Source organism: Pyrus communis, chromosome 5 (assembly GCF_041283825.1).
Source record: "Pyrus communis isolate YQ-2024b chromosome 5, ASM4128382v1, whole genome shotgun sequence".
Taxonomy (NCBI): Eukaryota; Viridiplantae; Streptophyta; class Magnoliopsida; order Rosales; family Rosaceae; genus Pyrus; species Pyrus communis.
In genome coordinates, this window is record NC_142569.1 from 15204284 (window position 1) to 15220334 (window position 16051).

The 16051-nt window shown below is 34.9% G+C and overlaps 1 protein-coding gene across 1 annotated transcript; it reads left to right on the top strand.

The window, feature by feature from the left end:
* Positions 1-12153: 12153 nt before the first annotated feature.
* LOC137724390 (putative flavin-containing monooxygenase 1) lies at positions 12154-15065 on the top strand. The gene is made up of 5 exons (XM_068463136.2): positions 12154-12689; positions 13369-13606; positions 13737-13912; positions 13999-14360; positions 14543-15065. The coding sequence occupies exons 1-5, from the start codon at positions 12252-12254 to the stop codon at positions 14886-14888; spliced, it is 1560 nt and encodes a 519-aa protein (XP_068319237.1). The 5' UTR covers positions 12154-12251; the 3' UTR covers positions 14889-15065.
* Positions 15066-16051: the final 986 nt, after the last annotated feature.

Below are 16051 nucleotides of genomic sequence, written 5' to 3' on the forward strand. Positions count from 1 at the left end.
ATCATGTACGATGTTTACAATATTATAGGATTTGAGAAAACTCATATGTGGTAGGAATCCTAAATTAATTACAATTGATATTGCATTCCATGAATCATGGAGATGATTCCAGATTATTTACTTCTATTCTAACTCCCAGCCGCAAATTGAATGATCCTTAGCGGACAAGTTTCGTACAAAATACACCATGAAGTGGTTGATGAAGAGCTTTTGTAAGAAGGTTAGTAGGCTGATTGACAGAAGACATGCAGCAAACGCGAAGACTACCGAGAGCCACATTTTCACCAACAAAATGATAATCAAGTCCAATGTGGCGAATATGAGCATGATGAACTGGAGTAGTAGCAAGATAGGTGGAACTAAGGTTGTCACACTGAAGTAAAACAAGAAAACATAGATAAACCCCAAGCTCACAAAGAAGAAAACAAAGTCTTGTAGTCTTGGCACAAGAATTACCAAGAGACCGGTATTGAGATTCACCACTAGATGGGGCCACTGTCGATTGCTATAGAGCACCAAGAGATGATATTTGTGCTAAGATAAATGAGGTAGGTAGTGGTGGAGTGATGAGTATTTGGATAACCTGCCCAATCAGCATCAAAATAAGTAAATAATTTTGCAGAAGCAAGTTGATGAGTCAAAGTGATGCCAAAATCCATAGTACCTTTGATGTAATGGAGAATCCGTTTGGCAACAATCATGTGAATAGTGTGAAGGGAACTCATAAATTGAGCAACATTATTAACAGCAAAAGATCTGTCAGGGCTAAAGTAAGGTATTGTAAGGAGCGAACTAACTCACAATAAGACATAGGAGAAGCAAGGAAAGACCAAGGTTCTAAACAACGCTAGGTGTTAGTCGAGCGACTGGTTGTGGTCTAACGCCTAGGCGGACTAGGCAAATTTAAGTGAATTTATTATATATTGTATAAACAAGTGCCTATTTATACTTAATAAACACATAATTGTATATATAAATTGCAAAATAAAATGACATATAGATTATAAAGTATCATAAATATTGAAACTATAGGGAACAAGTGTATAACGAGTGTTCATCCAAATGTTCAACAAGTCCCTGACATTTTATTGAAAAAATAAAATGCAAAATGAAGATTACCGATTTTCAATCTAAGTGAGAGTAGCTACGTAGGCAGATGCCTGGACGGGTTTAGGCCAGTTAGGTGGGATAGGTGGATGCCTAAGCAAGTCTAGGTGCACCTTCTTAAGTTTCAAATGCCTAGGGACTAATCAGGAAGCTGACCAGCCGCTTAGCGCCTCGACGACACTAGGCAGGACCTAGGCAGTACTAGGTAGGGATTTTTAGAATAGTGGGAGGGACCCATTAGACGCCGTGAGAAATACCTTAGCAGTAAGAGGCTTGGAAGTAGGTTTCCAGGAAACCATGTCAAATATTTGAGAAAGATCATGAGCATACTTTAGTTGATAGATGTGAAGACCAGTGGAATCACTAGTGACCTAAAGGCCTAAAATATAAGTGAGAGAACCTAAATCTTTGATGTCGAACTACTATCCAAGACGAGCGGTGAACTGAGTGAGAAGCTCTGGAGACTTATAGTGATCACAATATCTCCGACATACAATAATAAATAAATGGTGTAGCTAGGAAGCACATTGATAAATAAAGAGGAAATAATCAACTCAATGTCACATCAATATATGCGGAAACATGTAATTTACGATACCAAATGTAACCACTAACCTGAAGATGATGACATGTTACTAAGATTAGAGTTCTTGTGCAGCTCTCCTCTTCTGTATGCGAAGCCTCAAGAATGGGTTTAGGTTTCTGTAAGCTTGCGTGTTTAGAGAGAGTGCAGGGACCTTAATATATACCATACACAGTGGTAATCAACTAGGACTCTGCCATTAAGTAGTCCTAATTGATCTTAACCTTATCACTGTAAATTCCTTTATTTATATCAGCTAGAAAGACTTCTAGAAATATCATAAGTGTTCAAGCCAATGATTCCTAATATACATATTCCTTATCAGCTCACAAACATTGTCAATGTTGATCTCTACTATTCCCATGTGAATAACAAGTGCTAACCAAGTGTATATGTAACGCCCAGACCCAAAAAAAAAATTATTTTGGAAAATAATTGCGGTGATAGGCCAAATTAAACTCTTGTTTATTTAACTACCATAATTCATAATTCATAATTCTTTATCTAAATTATTAATCACTCACGAAATGTATAACCAAAATTTAAGGGTAAAGTACAAAAAACTACCTCAACTATTGGTGTTACGACACTTTCATATCTCATCTTTTAAAATCAACAATGTCATACCTCATCTTTAGAATTTGGTCCAATGTTATACCTTCCGTTACTTGGCTGTTTACTTTTCAGTTAAATATTGACGTATCTTGATTTGGGGCCCACTTTCTATTAAAATATTATTAAAAACTAAAAAAAATTTATTTAATATTTTTTAAAATAATAAAGAAAAGTAAAAATTAAAAAATCCCTCTTTTTGTCCCTTCCCCTCCTCTCTCCCCATCTTCATCTTCTTTCCTACTTAATCTTCAATCAAAAAAGAAAAAAAAAAATTTTTGAAAAGCCTTCAACCCCCTGAAGAAGAAGAAGGAGAAGGAGAAGGAGGAAGAAGAAGAGGGAAAAAAATGAGAAGGAAGAAGAAGTAGAAGAGGAAAAAAAATAAAAAAATAATCTAACTTAACCCAGTTCGCCCCCCTGTAACCCAGAAAGAAAAAGAAGGAGGAAAAAGAAGAGGAAAAAGAAAAGAAAAAAAAAAAAAAAAACAACCCAACCCAGTTCGCCCCCCCCTTCAACCCGTTGCAACCCAGAAAGAAGAAGAATGAGGAAGAAGAAGAAGAAGAAGAAGAAGAAGAAGAAGAAGAAGAAGAAGAAGAAAAAGAAGAAGAAGAACCCCAACCCAACTAGTTCGTCCCCCCCTCCCCCCCCCCCCCCCCAAACTCAACCCTCTGCCAACCCCAAATCGACCACTCCCATCCATTCTCCACATCATCTTCCGCACCCATCCTCCACCTTCTCCGCGCACCCATCTTCCCACCGATGGGATCTGGGTTTTAGTTATTTATTTATTTTTTTTGGGTTGCATGAGGGAGAAGAGAGGGTGAGGAGGGGGGAAGACAAACCGAGGGTGGGTGTGGGGGGAAGACAAATTGGAAATTTATTTATTTTTTTATTTATTTATTTTTTTGGGATGTTGCAGGTGGGGGGAAGAAGATGAAGATGGGGAGAAGAGAGAGGGGGGAGGGAGGGGGAGGGACGAACGAGGGTTGTTCCCTTTTCTTTTTTTTTCTTTTTCTTTTTCTTTTTTACCTTTTTTTTATTTTAATATTTAAAAATTATTAATTTTTTTTTTTTAGTTTTTAATAATATTTTAATGATTTTTTTAATAAAAAGTGGGCTCTGAATCAAGTCACGTCAGCATTTAACTGAAAAGTAAATGGCCAAGTAACGGAAGGTATAACATTGGACCAAATTCTAAAGATGAGGTATCACATTGTCAATTTTAAAAGATGAGGTATGAAAGTGTCGTGACACCAATAGTTGAGGTAGTTTTTTGTACTTTACCTAAAATTTAATTACCAAAATATAAGATTTAATTTTACAATTAATCACCAAATTTCTTTTCTTAATTCAAATTTCCAACAAAAGATTAATCTTGATTATTTTATGGCTGCATTTAACCTTCTTGTTAGACTGCCTATGTACCCTACGAAGAAATCAAGCTAATCGTAGTTCACATTTCATTTTCAATCCATTTTCAAATATATTCAAATCACTGAAATAACCAACATTAGCTTTAATGACGAAACACATCAAATGGATACCAAATTCATATTTAAAATATTAAAACTTGCACAAAACGGCAGCCCCGACTTGCCAGAAAATTTAACTATTTCCAAAAATTACCAGATTTTGTACAGGAACATTTTTCATACCTGGGCCGAAGTCCAATTCGGCCGAGAAACACCTTAAATCGCCTTCAAACTGTCGGAAACCCTCGAATTAGGTGCTCTTGATTCGACTCCAAAACAACTTCGACACCCCAACTAATGCATGGGCTTTGTTCCAGACCTCAACGGGAGTCTAATGGTGGTGGTAATTAGAGGAAAACATTTCAAAATTTGATAAATCTTCACACAAACCTATCACAACCACTGTGCGGGTTTCATTATTTTAAAACCAAATTCCATCAAATTTGGGGTGAAATGGGTAGAGGGAAGGTCTTAGAGTGTTTCCCAAGTGGTTTGGTGGTTTAGATTGCCAGAAAACCAACGAAAAAGGGCCGGGAAGGAGGCGGTATGGGTCAGGCCCAAGGGTTTATACGAGTCGGCCCATTTCTCCCTTTTTCTTCTTCTCTCATTTCCCCTCATTTCCCTCTTTCTGATTCGTCCTCCCTTTTACTCCCCCCTTCTGATTCGCCCACCCCCACATTTTCTCTCATTTCCTCTCCATCACAGCCACACACGTGGCAGATCCATTGCTCCAGAAAATCTAGAGCCTTCCAGATGAAGGTTAAAATTACAAAAATATCCCTGACTTTCAACATTAATAACTTCTTCGTTATAACTCCGTTTCACGAACGGTTCATGCATACACGTTCGTGAGATCGAGCTCTATTCAAACATATAAATTGTGACCTCAAAGGGTCTACGGATTTTAGATAATTAATTTCCAAGCTTCAAACTTCGTAACTAGTTTAATTTAAAACTCAATTCAAATAAATTAATATAAATTCTCGAAGAATAATATAAAATCTCAATAATACAAATACGTAAATTATACTAATTTCCGGTAACAAAATTTTAAAATTCCTCAATTAAATTTTCATAACCATAAATCGATTTATTTTCGATTTTCTCCACATATTCATAATTATGAATATTCTATTCCATATATTTAAATTTTCAAGGTATTACAATACAGCTCTCTTCAGAACTTACATTCTCCCACTAGAGCTACACTTAGTTAACCATTGTACCTTAATGCGAGATTCTCCTTAAATGGCCACGAGATCAATATTGACACAAATCATGATTCCAGGCCTAGGTCATTAACCAAAATCTGTAAAGGACTACGGGGTAACATATTCTTTAACTTGAATAATATCCCCATAATCACATTTACAAAGCTAACCAACACATTAAACCCCAACAAGATATGAAAATTATTGTATTGAAAAAGTCCGCATATGTATTCATCATCATCTCAATACATGGTCCTCTTTCGAATTGAAAAAACAATTCATCTTAATGGTTATTAACCCTAATAACAATTGCACAGATTGTCATACCATTATGCATATAAAATATATACAAACATTCTCAACTAAACTGCATATTTAAGGGAAAACTTTAACAGCCTCATATATAGTTTCAACTTTATTAGTCAAGAATCCTTAGTAGTCGTTGAATAAGATAAATAAACAAACTTGGCAACTAGAAAACAAGAAAACAAGAAAATTCTTTAAATAATACTTAGCTCCCACTAGTCAGTTGCATTGAATCTTGCCAAAACTCTTATCTTTGTGACATGCTTCTTGAAAACTGAAACCGATATAGTCTTTTTCAAGGGTTCAGTAACATAGCCCTAGTCTCTTTTGTTATTCTTGGTGAAGAATATGGTTGCATTATTGTCACAGAAAAGCTGAATTGGTCTTGAAATTGAATCAAGCACTTTTAGACCTGAGATGAAAATTTTCAATCAAATAGCTTGATCAATGGCTTCACAACAAGAAAGATACTCAGCCACCATGGTTGAAGCTACCATTGTTGCTTGCTTTATAATTCTCTATGAAATAGCACCACTTGCGATTGTGAAAACAAACCTAGATACCCAACGAAGTCTGAGTCACTGTAACCCTCCAATGTAAGATTATATGTGCTTCTATAAACCAATATGTGTTCTTTGGTCTTCAGAAGATATCTTAAAACTTTTTTTGCTGCATTCTAGTGAGCTTCACCCGCACAAGATTGAAATTTGCCAAGTACACTTATTATGAAGGCAAGATCAGGTCGTGTGCACACTTGTGCATACATCAAGCTTCCAACAAGTGAAGCATATGGTCTTTCCTCCATGTTTATCACTATTTGAGATCGGCATTTCTGTGGCTCCACAAGAAGACATGTTGAACCTTTTAAGAACTTTTCGATATATCCTTTTTGTGACAACCTAGTAATCCTCTCCTTCTATCTCTTTTAATTCAATTCCAAGGACATATGTTGCTACCCCAAGGTCCTTCATTTCAAAATTCTTCTACAGAAATGACTTAGTTTCATCTAACAAACATGCAGCATTTGTGGCAAGGAGAATGTCGTCCACATAAGGAACAAGTATAATAAAATTGCTCCCACTGATCTTCATGTAGATGCAACCATCAGACGGGTTTTCAATGAAACCATACTCTTTCACCACCCTCTGAAACTTAAGATACACTGTCTCGATGCTTGCTTGAGACCATAGATAAATTTCTTCAATTTTCCCATTAGTTTCTCCTTTCCTTCTTCTATAAACTCTTCTAACTGTCTCATATATATATTCTCATCTAAATCACCATTTAAGAACGCAGTTTTAATGTCTATTTGGTGTAAAATTAAATCTTAATGAGCACCAATCGCCATCATCACCCAAAATGCATCATTAGTAGACACATGGCTGAATGTTTCCATGTAATCGGCATTTCCATTCGAATCCTTCATCTTGAATACCCACTTACACCTTATTGGTTTCTTTCCTTCCTTTTGTTCTACTAATTCCTATACTTTATTGTCCTTCATCGAAGTTAGCTCAGATTGCATGGGTTTTATCCACTTTTCAGAGTTAACACTTGAAATAGCTTCTTTAAAGGATTTGTCTTAGAAGACCAAGTCTATATCATTCTCCAATTTGATTTCCTCAAAAATAGTGGAAACACACCGACTGATATGGCTGGTGCATCTAGTTGGTGGTCGTTCAAAATGGCTAACTACACGTGCCCAGGATTTATTTCTGTTTGCCGCTGCAGTCTGTCGTCGCTGCCACGCGGGTGCCAATTTTATCAGGTGTCAATTCCATGTACCCTGCATGAATGTTTGCATGTTGTTGCAATCGGTGCAGTCGGTGCTCACTGCTGCTGGCCACGTTTGTTGCTGGCTGTCGGTGATCGCAGCTGCCACTCGCAGTTGCTGAGTCATCATGGTTTGCATGACCATAAGTATGTTGCTCATTGAGCAACAACACATCATCGGTGCTTTGGTGTAACAGTTACATCCCCAGGTATTTGATGGACATTCCATTAAACAAATATAAAATATTAGAACTCAATTTTCGTAATTTAGATGAATTTAATGTAGTTATCTTTTTATTTGTTAGACAAATAAAAAATCTCTCAATAATCCCTGCCCTTAAATAGCTTATTTACAGGCTCACAAAAAAACATAATCATACCAAGTATATTTAAGTTACCAAAAACATTGAAGGAAAACCAAAATTTTCCTTACAACACAAGACTAAAATCAGTTGTTTTTTTTTTTTTGGAAACTGTCTAAAATCAATTGTTTTGACCTATTCTTCAATTTAATCTTGTGATTCTAGTAATTCATTAATTCAGTTTCTAATTCAAGCATAATTTCTACAAAAAAAAAAAAAAAAAAAGTCATTTCAGTTTGAGTATTTCCTTGAACATTTCATTTTTATCAAAAATACTGTATTTGTTTATTTATTTAGTCCATATTAAAATAATTAAATGCTTTTGGCTTAAATGAATTTGCGTATGGATGGTTTTTCAACGAAAACATAAAAATGAACCGTGTAAATCGTAAGATACAATGTAGAGTAAAAACGAATAATTAATACTGTGTTAACTTAGTGCCTAAGCTTTTAAAATGCAAGTATTATCAGGTGAAAAATAATTGTGTTTGTCTCAAGACAATGGACTGAATGGGCTATGCCGCTATAGCCTCACTTTGTCTGTCCTTCGATCCGAAAACAGGATTTCCACTTAGCAATGCGCTTTCACTGTTGATAAGTTTTCGGAGTTGCCATATGTTGAGGTTACAGATGTCACAATCCTGACAGATTAAACACAGAGTGCTGAGGAATGCAGATGGAGTGGCCTGAGGGATGACGATTGTTAGGTTGATATAATAGGTATATTTTTGTATCTCTTTTACCTATTAATTTAGTCATGGTTCGATATAAAACAGTTGGATTTGATGTGTTTTGTGTGAATATTATATGGAATTTATTTTTGGGAGAAAATTGGATTTTTAAGAAGAATTACAAGGAAAGCACGAAAGAAAATCGAAGTGAGGTGCGGTTATGTGAGATTTGTGCTAGTACAAAATTGTCTAACTTGTGTAAATTGGAAAGTCCAGAGTTCTAATCTAAAAGGTGGGCCGGTGCTTATTTAATTTCCGAATTCAAATTGGTTTGCTCTCCTTTGACAAAAGGAATTAGGGTGAATTCCTGGCGGCTAGAGCTTGGGGATAAAAAGGCACGGCATAAATTGAAAGGGGGAATATAAAAAGGCACGGCATAAATTGAAAGGGGCCTCTCCATCATCAGGCACACACATACATGCGACAATTTGGCGAGAACTCCAGAGAGCTCCAAGTTTTTCCCAGCGCATACACACACTTAATTACGAAGTTGAACTTCAAGTTTTATTCCATGTTATCGAATTCATTCATGTTTGTTATTAGTTTGATCATGAATTAAGTCATTTTGCTATAATTAGGGTGTACTCTTATCATGAATATATAATTCTCGTTATTATATATTAACATCAATTATTTTCCATATTGAGTAATTGTTATTGTGCCTTGTCATTATCAAATAACTGGTCATTATTTGTGTAAATAACTAAATTGTGATTGATAGGTTGAGTTTAGTAGATTGCTTCTCATAACAATTACCATAAATTACATAATTGAGTAGACATACTGGTTATGATTTGTGTAGTATCGTATAATTATCTATTGAGCGTAAAAGATTTCGGTTATCTATATATGTGGCTAGACATAGCATGGGTAGATAGTTAGAAACACGGTTAGTATATTCTGACAGGAAATATTGACAAATCAAGGGATAATCGCTAGCAACATGGAAATAATTTGATGTTAATATGAATAAAAGGATTAGATGGGATTGAGAATGAGGAACCTGATGTCCCAGTGCTTCCATATATTAATCTTGCATAATTCATTCACTTTTACTTCGTGTTCAATCAATTATTATTTTTACTTTCGTTTCATTTCTTTGCATATTTAAAGTTGTCATCGTAATCTTTCTTTTATTTAAGTTTAGTTTGAAGCTAATCTCAATAGTAAATTTAAATTAATCCAATTCTTGTTTAAACAACACTATTTATCATTATATTACTTGAATGATACTGTACACTTGCAATTATCAACAGCAATGATGAAGCAACTCATCAAAAACAATATTATCTCCGAGCTGTACAAATTTGACCGGTAACATTACTGTCTTTGTATTATTATCATCATCAATTCATCAATCTCAATGAATATATTTATATATGAGTAGTGTATTTTGTTGGGTGCTAATTAAAAAATTGTTGATGAGTACATACCACCAAAAGTCGAATATGTTTGATAGGGTTTAGAGTTTAGGGTTGATGAGTAATTACCTAATGCTAAAATGTTGCCCAGTTCACATGGGCTGCACATTAACCCAATTCCCAAGCACATTTTAGGAGAAATCCTCATGTTTTACTATAAACTCATTGATCATATTTTTCGCTCAATTAACTTCTCATTATGCCCTTCAGTTGATGGGTTAACTCATATTTAACCCTAATTTGTTTTTAATGTAATTTATGGCCACTTTTATACTAAATATCAAACAAAACCGTAATCCGAATAAATTAGCAAGGTCAATTTTCACACTAAATAGAATGTAAGGGTCATCTTCTTTGTATTTAACTCTTCTCTAACTTGATTCAAATGATGACATGGCTTATCATGTATCAACGTACATATAAAGTCTTCCCTTTATATTTTCTACCTGTTGCAATCCATTTAGCAGGTTTTTATTTTTTTTATTTTTTTAGCACTAACGATATTATTTACACTAAAGGAATGGAAGAGTGTTAAATTTCACAAGGCAAGCCACAATAATCTGGTTCAAATTCGTTTTTAGGAAGAATCGAATTTAAGACATCTTACTTACAAATAAAAAAAATATCGTTATATCGTATTACTAAATGACCTATTTAGCATGTATTTGGTTATTCTCTATTTTCTTTCATTACAATACGTACAAATTATATATAATTGGTATAGGTAGATAATGATGTCAATCTTCTTCATAAGTAAATAATAGTTTATATCACCGTCATAAATATATAATATTTCATTTCTTTTGTCATAATTGATAACAATTAATCTCCTCGTTATAGGTAGACAATTGTATTATATATATCTATGCATGTACCTTTGACAGGTGCGTTGGGGTGATTGAAAGTGTTGTTTACAAAGAAATGATTAAAAATTCAAAAATCAAATTAAAACAACAAAAAATGCGTAAACTAGGAATTCAATTAATTCTTCTTTTATTTTGTCATGTAATATTATGGTTAAATGATATTTCTCTTCACTTGTAAGTGAGAGATTTTAGATTCGATTCTCGCCAAAGACGAAATTGAACCATATTATTATGGACAAGCTCATTATAAAGCTTAGTTCATTTTCTCACCATCATAGTGTAAATACTATCGTTTGTCCAAAAAACTTTTTATTCTTTTAATTTAATTTAGATGCAGAATGCGCATAAACATCACAATTCAAAAACTAGGTTTTTATTTTATTTTGCAGGTTAACTGGTCTATATCAAAAGATCCATATATAGTTTCATGGGGCTGCACACTAATACATAGCTTCTTGCTCTAATTAAACAATACAAAAAACTCATATTGAAAATTTGACAATATGAAATATAATTTACAGGGTCAACTGTCAATTCAATCTCTTAATTATCATTTTAGTGAAAATTAGAATCTTAAATTATTTTTTGGTAACATAAGTCCTTAAACTAATAAAAATCTGCTAATTACATCCCTTAATATTAAATTTGAAGCTACTTTATTCAATTTTCGTCAATTTTAGTCACATTACTTGCATGTAATAAATTTTGGAGCATAAATTGGTAGTTCATAAATTTAAGAACTTATTTTTCTTTTTTAAGAAGTAGTGTATGGAGTTAACTTTGAAGGATCAATGAGACGTTAGATTCGAAATCCATATGAAACGTTAAGGGCTTATATATGAAAAATGACGGTATTACCCTTTAAAATGTGTCATGTGACTTAAGTTGATGAAAAATTGGATAAAATAGCTTTGAATATAATAGTAGGGATTAGCAATTTTTATTGAATTTAGGAACTTATTTTACACAAAAAATTGTTAGAACCTAAATTTTTATGAGGTAATAATTCAAGGACTAAATGAGCAGTTCATCCTAACTTATCATTTGTGGTTCTACCTCTTGTTATACTAAGGACTTTCGTGTAAAATACTCACACAAGGATCCCGTAGAAAATGTTTATTTTATGCCCAGGGTATTAGCCACATGATGTGTTGTGCATGTAGTATGATGCAAGTTAGAGGATATTATTGGTGTCGTTAGTTGTGGGATAGTGATCCATCTTTCTAAAATCTTAGCATGGTATCATAATCCCTTTGTGAGATTGGGTTGGAATTGGTCTTTATCTTGTCTTGCCTAAGGTACCGAGTTTACTTCATTGCCTTGAGTGTGCCCTTGTTCGACTGATGTAGAATTGGTTGCACATTTGGCCGATTATGTAGTGGTCCCATATGAAGGGCATGTAAACAAGACAACAATCTCATATAAAAAAAATTAATCAAATTAAATATGATTTATGTTACTTTGGTTCAACTTCTAGTCACGCCAAAATTTTATATATCGATATGATTAAGTGAAAGATTTTAACCTATTTATGTTCTAATTTTCTCTGAAATCTTAACACATAAGATTAGTAATAAGTAAATAAGTAGTGCGATTTTGTTGAGAATTTTAAAATCGTTGGTGTTCGATTGGATGGATTCCTAGAAAATTGATTCCCCCTACGTAATTAAGGCCAAAGATAATTAGGTATATAGCCTCAAAAGTTCATGTGGGCAAGACATTAATACTTAATCATTTCCTCCCCTTTATATACACGCATAATAGGACTCCATTCATAGAAACAGAAGATCAGAACACTTGTATCTAAATGGGAAAGCAGGTAGCTATTATAGGAGCTGGAATTAGCGGCCTCCTTGCCTGCAAGTACACACTTTCGAAGGGCTTTCATCCTATTGTTTTTGAAAATTCAAGCAGCATTGGGGGAGTGTGGACCAAAACTGTTGAGACTACCAAGATCCAAACCCCTAAAGAATTTTACCAGTTCTCAGATTTTCCATGGCCATCTTCAGTGACAGAAGGTCACCCAGACCAGAATCAGGTTTTGAATTACATCCAATCATATGCTCAACATTTTGACTTGCTAAAGCACATCAAATTCAACAACAAAGTGAGCGGGATTGAGTATGAAGGTCCATCCGGCGATGAGATGCGAGCTTGGAGTCACTGGGGTGGCACCGGAGAACCGTTCAGCTCCGGAGGGAAATGGAAGGTTGTTGTAGAAGACAAACAAAGCCTTTCAACTAAGGTACATACTTGTATGTGCATATATTCTCGGTACTACAAAATAGAGAATGTACAAAGTAAAGTAAAAAATGGACATCAATCTTCACTATATGAAAATGATGAGTACAACAAGAGTAGTCTTACCAAGCCAAAGACGAGGCTTGATGAATACAAGAAAGTATAACACATATTTTCTATCACTCTAAACTTCACTCACACAATGTGTAGTGGAACACTTTCACTCTCACTCTTGGAGTGGAACTCTAGCTTTGGACTTGATCCTTTGCTACTCACACTTGGTTACTTAATTACAACACTACATCCATATTTATAGGTGAGGGCTTGGCATTCTACTAGTTTCTAGTTCCTTCTACAAACTAGAACTAGTTTCTAGTTTCTAGAATATTCTATCAACCTCTAATTTAGATAATTCTAGACTAGCCACAAAATTGTAGCTTCTAGAGCTTTCCATTTGCAACCAAGGAAGCTAGTACTCTCTAGCTTCTTCCATCAACTTAATAACTTGCTAGAATTGTCTAGCATGTTTCAGCCACCTCACTTGCATACTAGAATAATCTAGAACATTCATCATGGACTGGACCATATACCAACAATTTATATACGTATGCTTTCGAGTTTAATTGTATTATGTTGTCAGACTATCAATATTTCAGTTATACTGATCTAGTATGGATGAGCAGATTCATGTGGTGGACTTTGTGATCCTTTGCATCGGGCGATTCAGCGACATTCCAAACATTCCCGAGTTCCCTCCAAACAAGGGACCAGAAGCATTTCATGGAGAGGTTATACACTCCATGAATTATGCCGACATGGATTACGGAAGTGCAGCTAAATTTGTGGAAGGAAAGCAAGTAACTGTTGTGGGATTTCAGAAATTTGCAATGGACATTGCAATGGAGTGCTCAAACGCAAATGGTAATTATACTAAACTGAGAATTTAAATGCCACATTACACAAGTCCAAGAAGTAGCTCAGCATAATTTGACCATTTTTATGGACTGTTCGTGTTGCATTTTCCCTTAATTCAAGAGTTGGTAATATTCAGGGGTTGAAAATCCGGGCACAGTGTTGTACAAGACAGAACACTGGAATCTTCCTGACTATCTTCCATGGGGCTTTCCCATCGCATACTTATACTTCAATCGCTTCTCGGAGCTCTTGGTACACAAGCCCGGTGAAGGCATCCTGCTCAGTCTCCTTGCAACCATTCTTTCACCTGTGGTAAACTTCATTTTTTGCTAACCCTAATTATGCCTTTTGATTGTGATGCTTATAGATAAACTAACAAAATTATTAGGATTGAACAGAGATGGGGATTTTCTAAATTTGTCGAAAGCTATATAAATAAGAAGCTTGGTTTAACCAAGTATGGAATGGTACCTAAGCACAGTTTCCTTCAAGAAATCAGTTCTTGTATGATCGCAACAGTACCGGAAAAGTTCTTTGATCGAGTCCGAGAGGGAAGCATTATACTGAAAAAGTCTCCCGGCGGCTTTGGCTTTTGCCAAGAAGGGATTCTGGTTAATGGTGAAAGCTCCCCTGTGAAGTCAGATTTGGTCATATTGGCTACTGGGTTTAGGGGTGAGAAAAAGCTCAAGGACATGTTTGTGTCTCCCACCTTTCAGGACTACATCATCGGTTCGCCAAAGTCCATATTACCCCTTTACAGGTTAAGCTCCTTTCATAGACCGTACCACATTACTGATCACATATCTTAGATAACAACTTTATTTGAGTCTTAATTTCGAATGACGTGTGATCTGTAAATATGGCACAAATGTTTCTGTAAGTTACCTTTATTAGCTACAACATTTGAATAGGAAATCTTGTGTATGATTTTACTTCAATCAGGGAATGCATACACGGAAGAATTCCACAGCTAGCTGTGATTGGATTCTCTGAGAGTATTTCGAACTTATACACCTCCGAGATGAGATGCAGATGGCTAGCGGAGCTTCTCGGAGGCACATTTAAGCTACCAAGCATAAAAGAGATGGAGAAAGATGTGGAAAAATGGGACGCATACGCGAAGCGATATGCTTCCAGCCAATACTACCGGAGATCATGCATCGGTGCCCTTCATCTGTGGTACAATGACCAGTTGTGCAAGGACATGGGATGGAACCCCAAAAGAAAGAAGGGACTCTTTGCTGAATTGTTTGAGCCTTATGGCCCCATGGATTATGCTTCCTCTTGAAATGGTCAACAGCAACATAATAAAAGATTAGTTTTCCTTGTATTTTGCTGCATAAAAGCTCATGTTTGAACCCGTCTTTGTATTCAGGCGCTTGTATTTTGTTGCATAAAAGTTCATGTTGAACCCGTCGTTGTATTCAGGCAATGTATCTTTAAACTAAGATGACGGTTTTGTTCCTGATTTGCATTTTATATTTCCAACCGAAAAGAAAGCATGCAAATGGGGTTAAATTCTGTCCCCCTTAGTTTGAAGCAACTCAATAAAGGGTTTGTAGTATTAAAACTCCACCTCCAACTTTGGGGATAAAGGTTAAAAATTTAACCCATAAAATTTTAAGCCATAATCCAGAAAACTGCTTTTTTTTACCAATTCTTATTACTTAAAATTTTAGCCCAAAATTATTAAATAATGATTTTCGCCTAATTTTCTTTTCAGTAACTTTTTTTAAAATAAAATTCATGTAGATTATACTAATTATTTTTATGAACATTTTAATCTAAAAATATTTATATTCCGATAAGTAATTAAAAATCATATTAATACATAGGTATTTATAAAGTTTTAAATTAAATTTGATTTAAATAATTTTCTAAAATTATTTTAGATGTCAGATTTATTTTTAGGCCGTCGAATCCTTTTTCTTTGTAATTTTTTGTGTTAGATTTGATCTCATTTCAGCATGACTGTTAGATTATAAGTAAAAAACAAAAAAAAAAAATGTTTGAAATATAACAGTTTGGTAGATCCAAAATAATTTAAGTCAGGCTTAAATCCTGGTGAGAATCTAGCCCAGAAGAGATATATTTTCTCCCCATGGCTTATTTTAGCCGAATGATTAGAGATGGTTTGGGAGGCTTTAAAGTTTATATTTTAAGCTTTATCTCATGAGTTGGAGATAGTCTTAAGGAATTTTGATGTCTTTTTGTTTTATTTTATGTTGTTTCGACAAGTGCGTAGATTTCAATTGAATTCGCTTTCTAGTTACCAAAAAGAAAGTATGTTATACCATGGTCACGGGGTTTTCGAAGTCTTTTTGTTTAGCTAAGAACTTTAGCACCAGCTTCCAACACAGCTTCCGGTGGCTGGAGCGCCCAACGCCAACGGCATGCCTCGTTGTCAAGCGTTGGGGATTTGGGAGGATCGACAACGGAAGGAGTGAATTT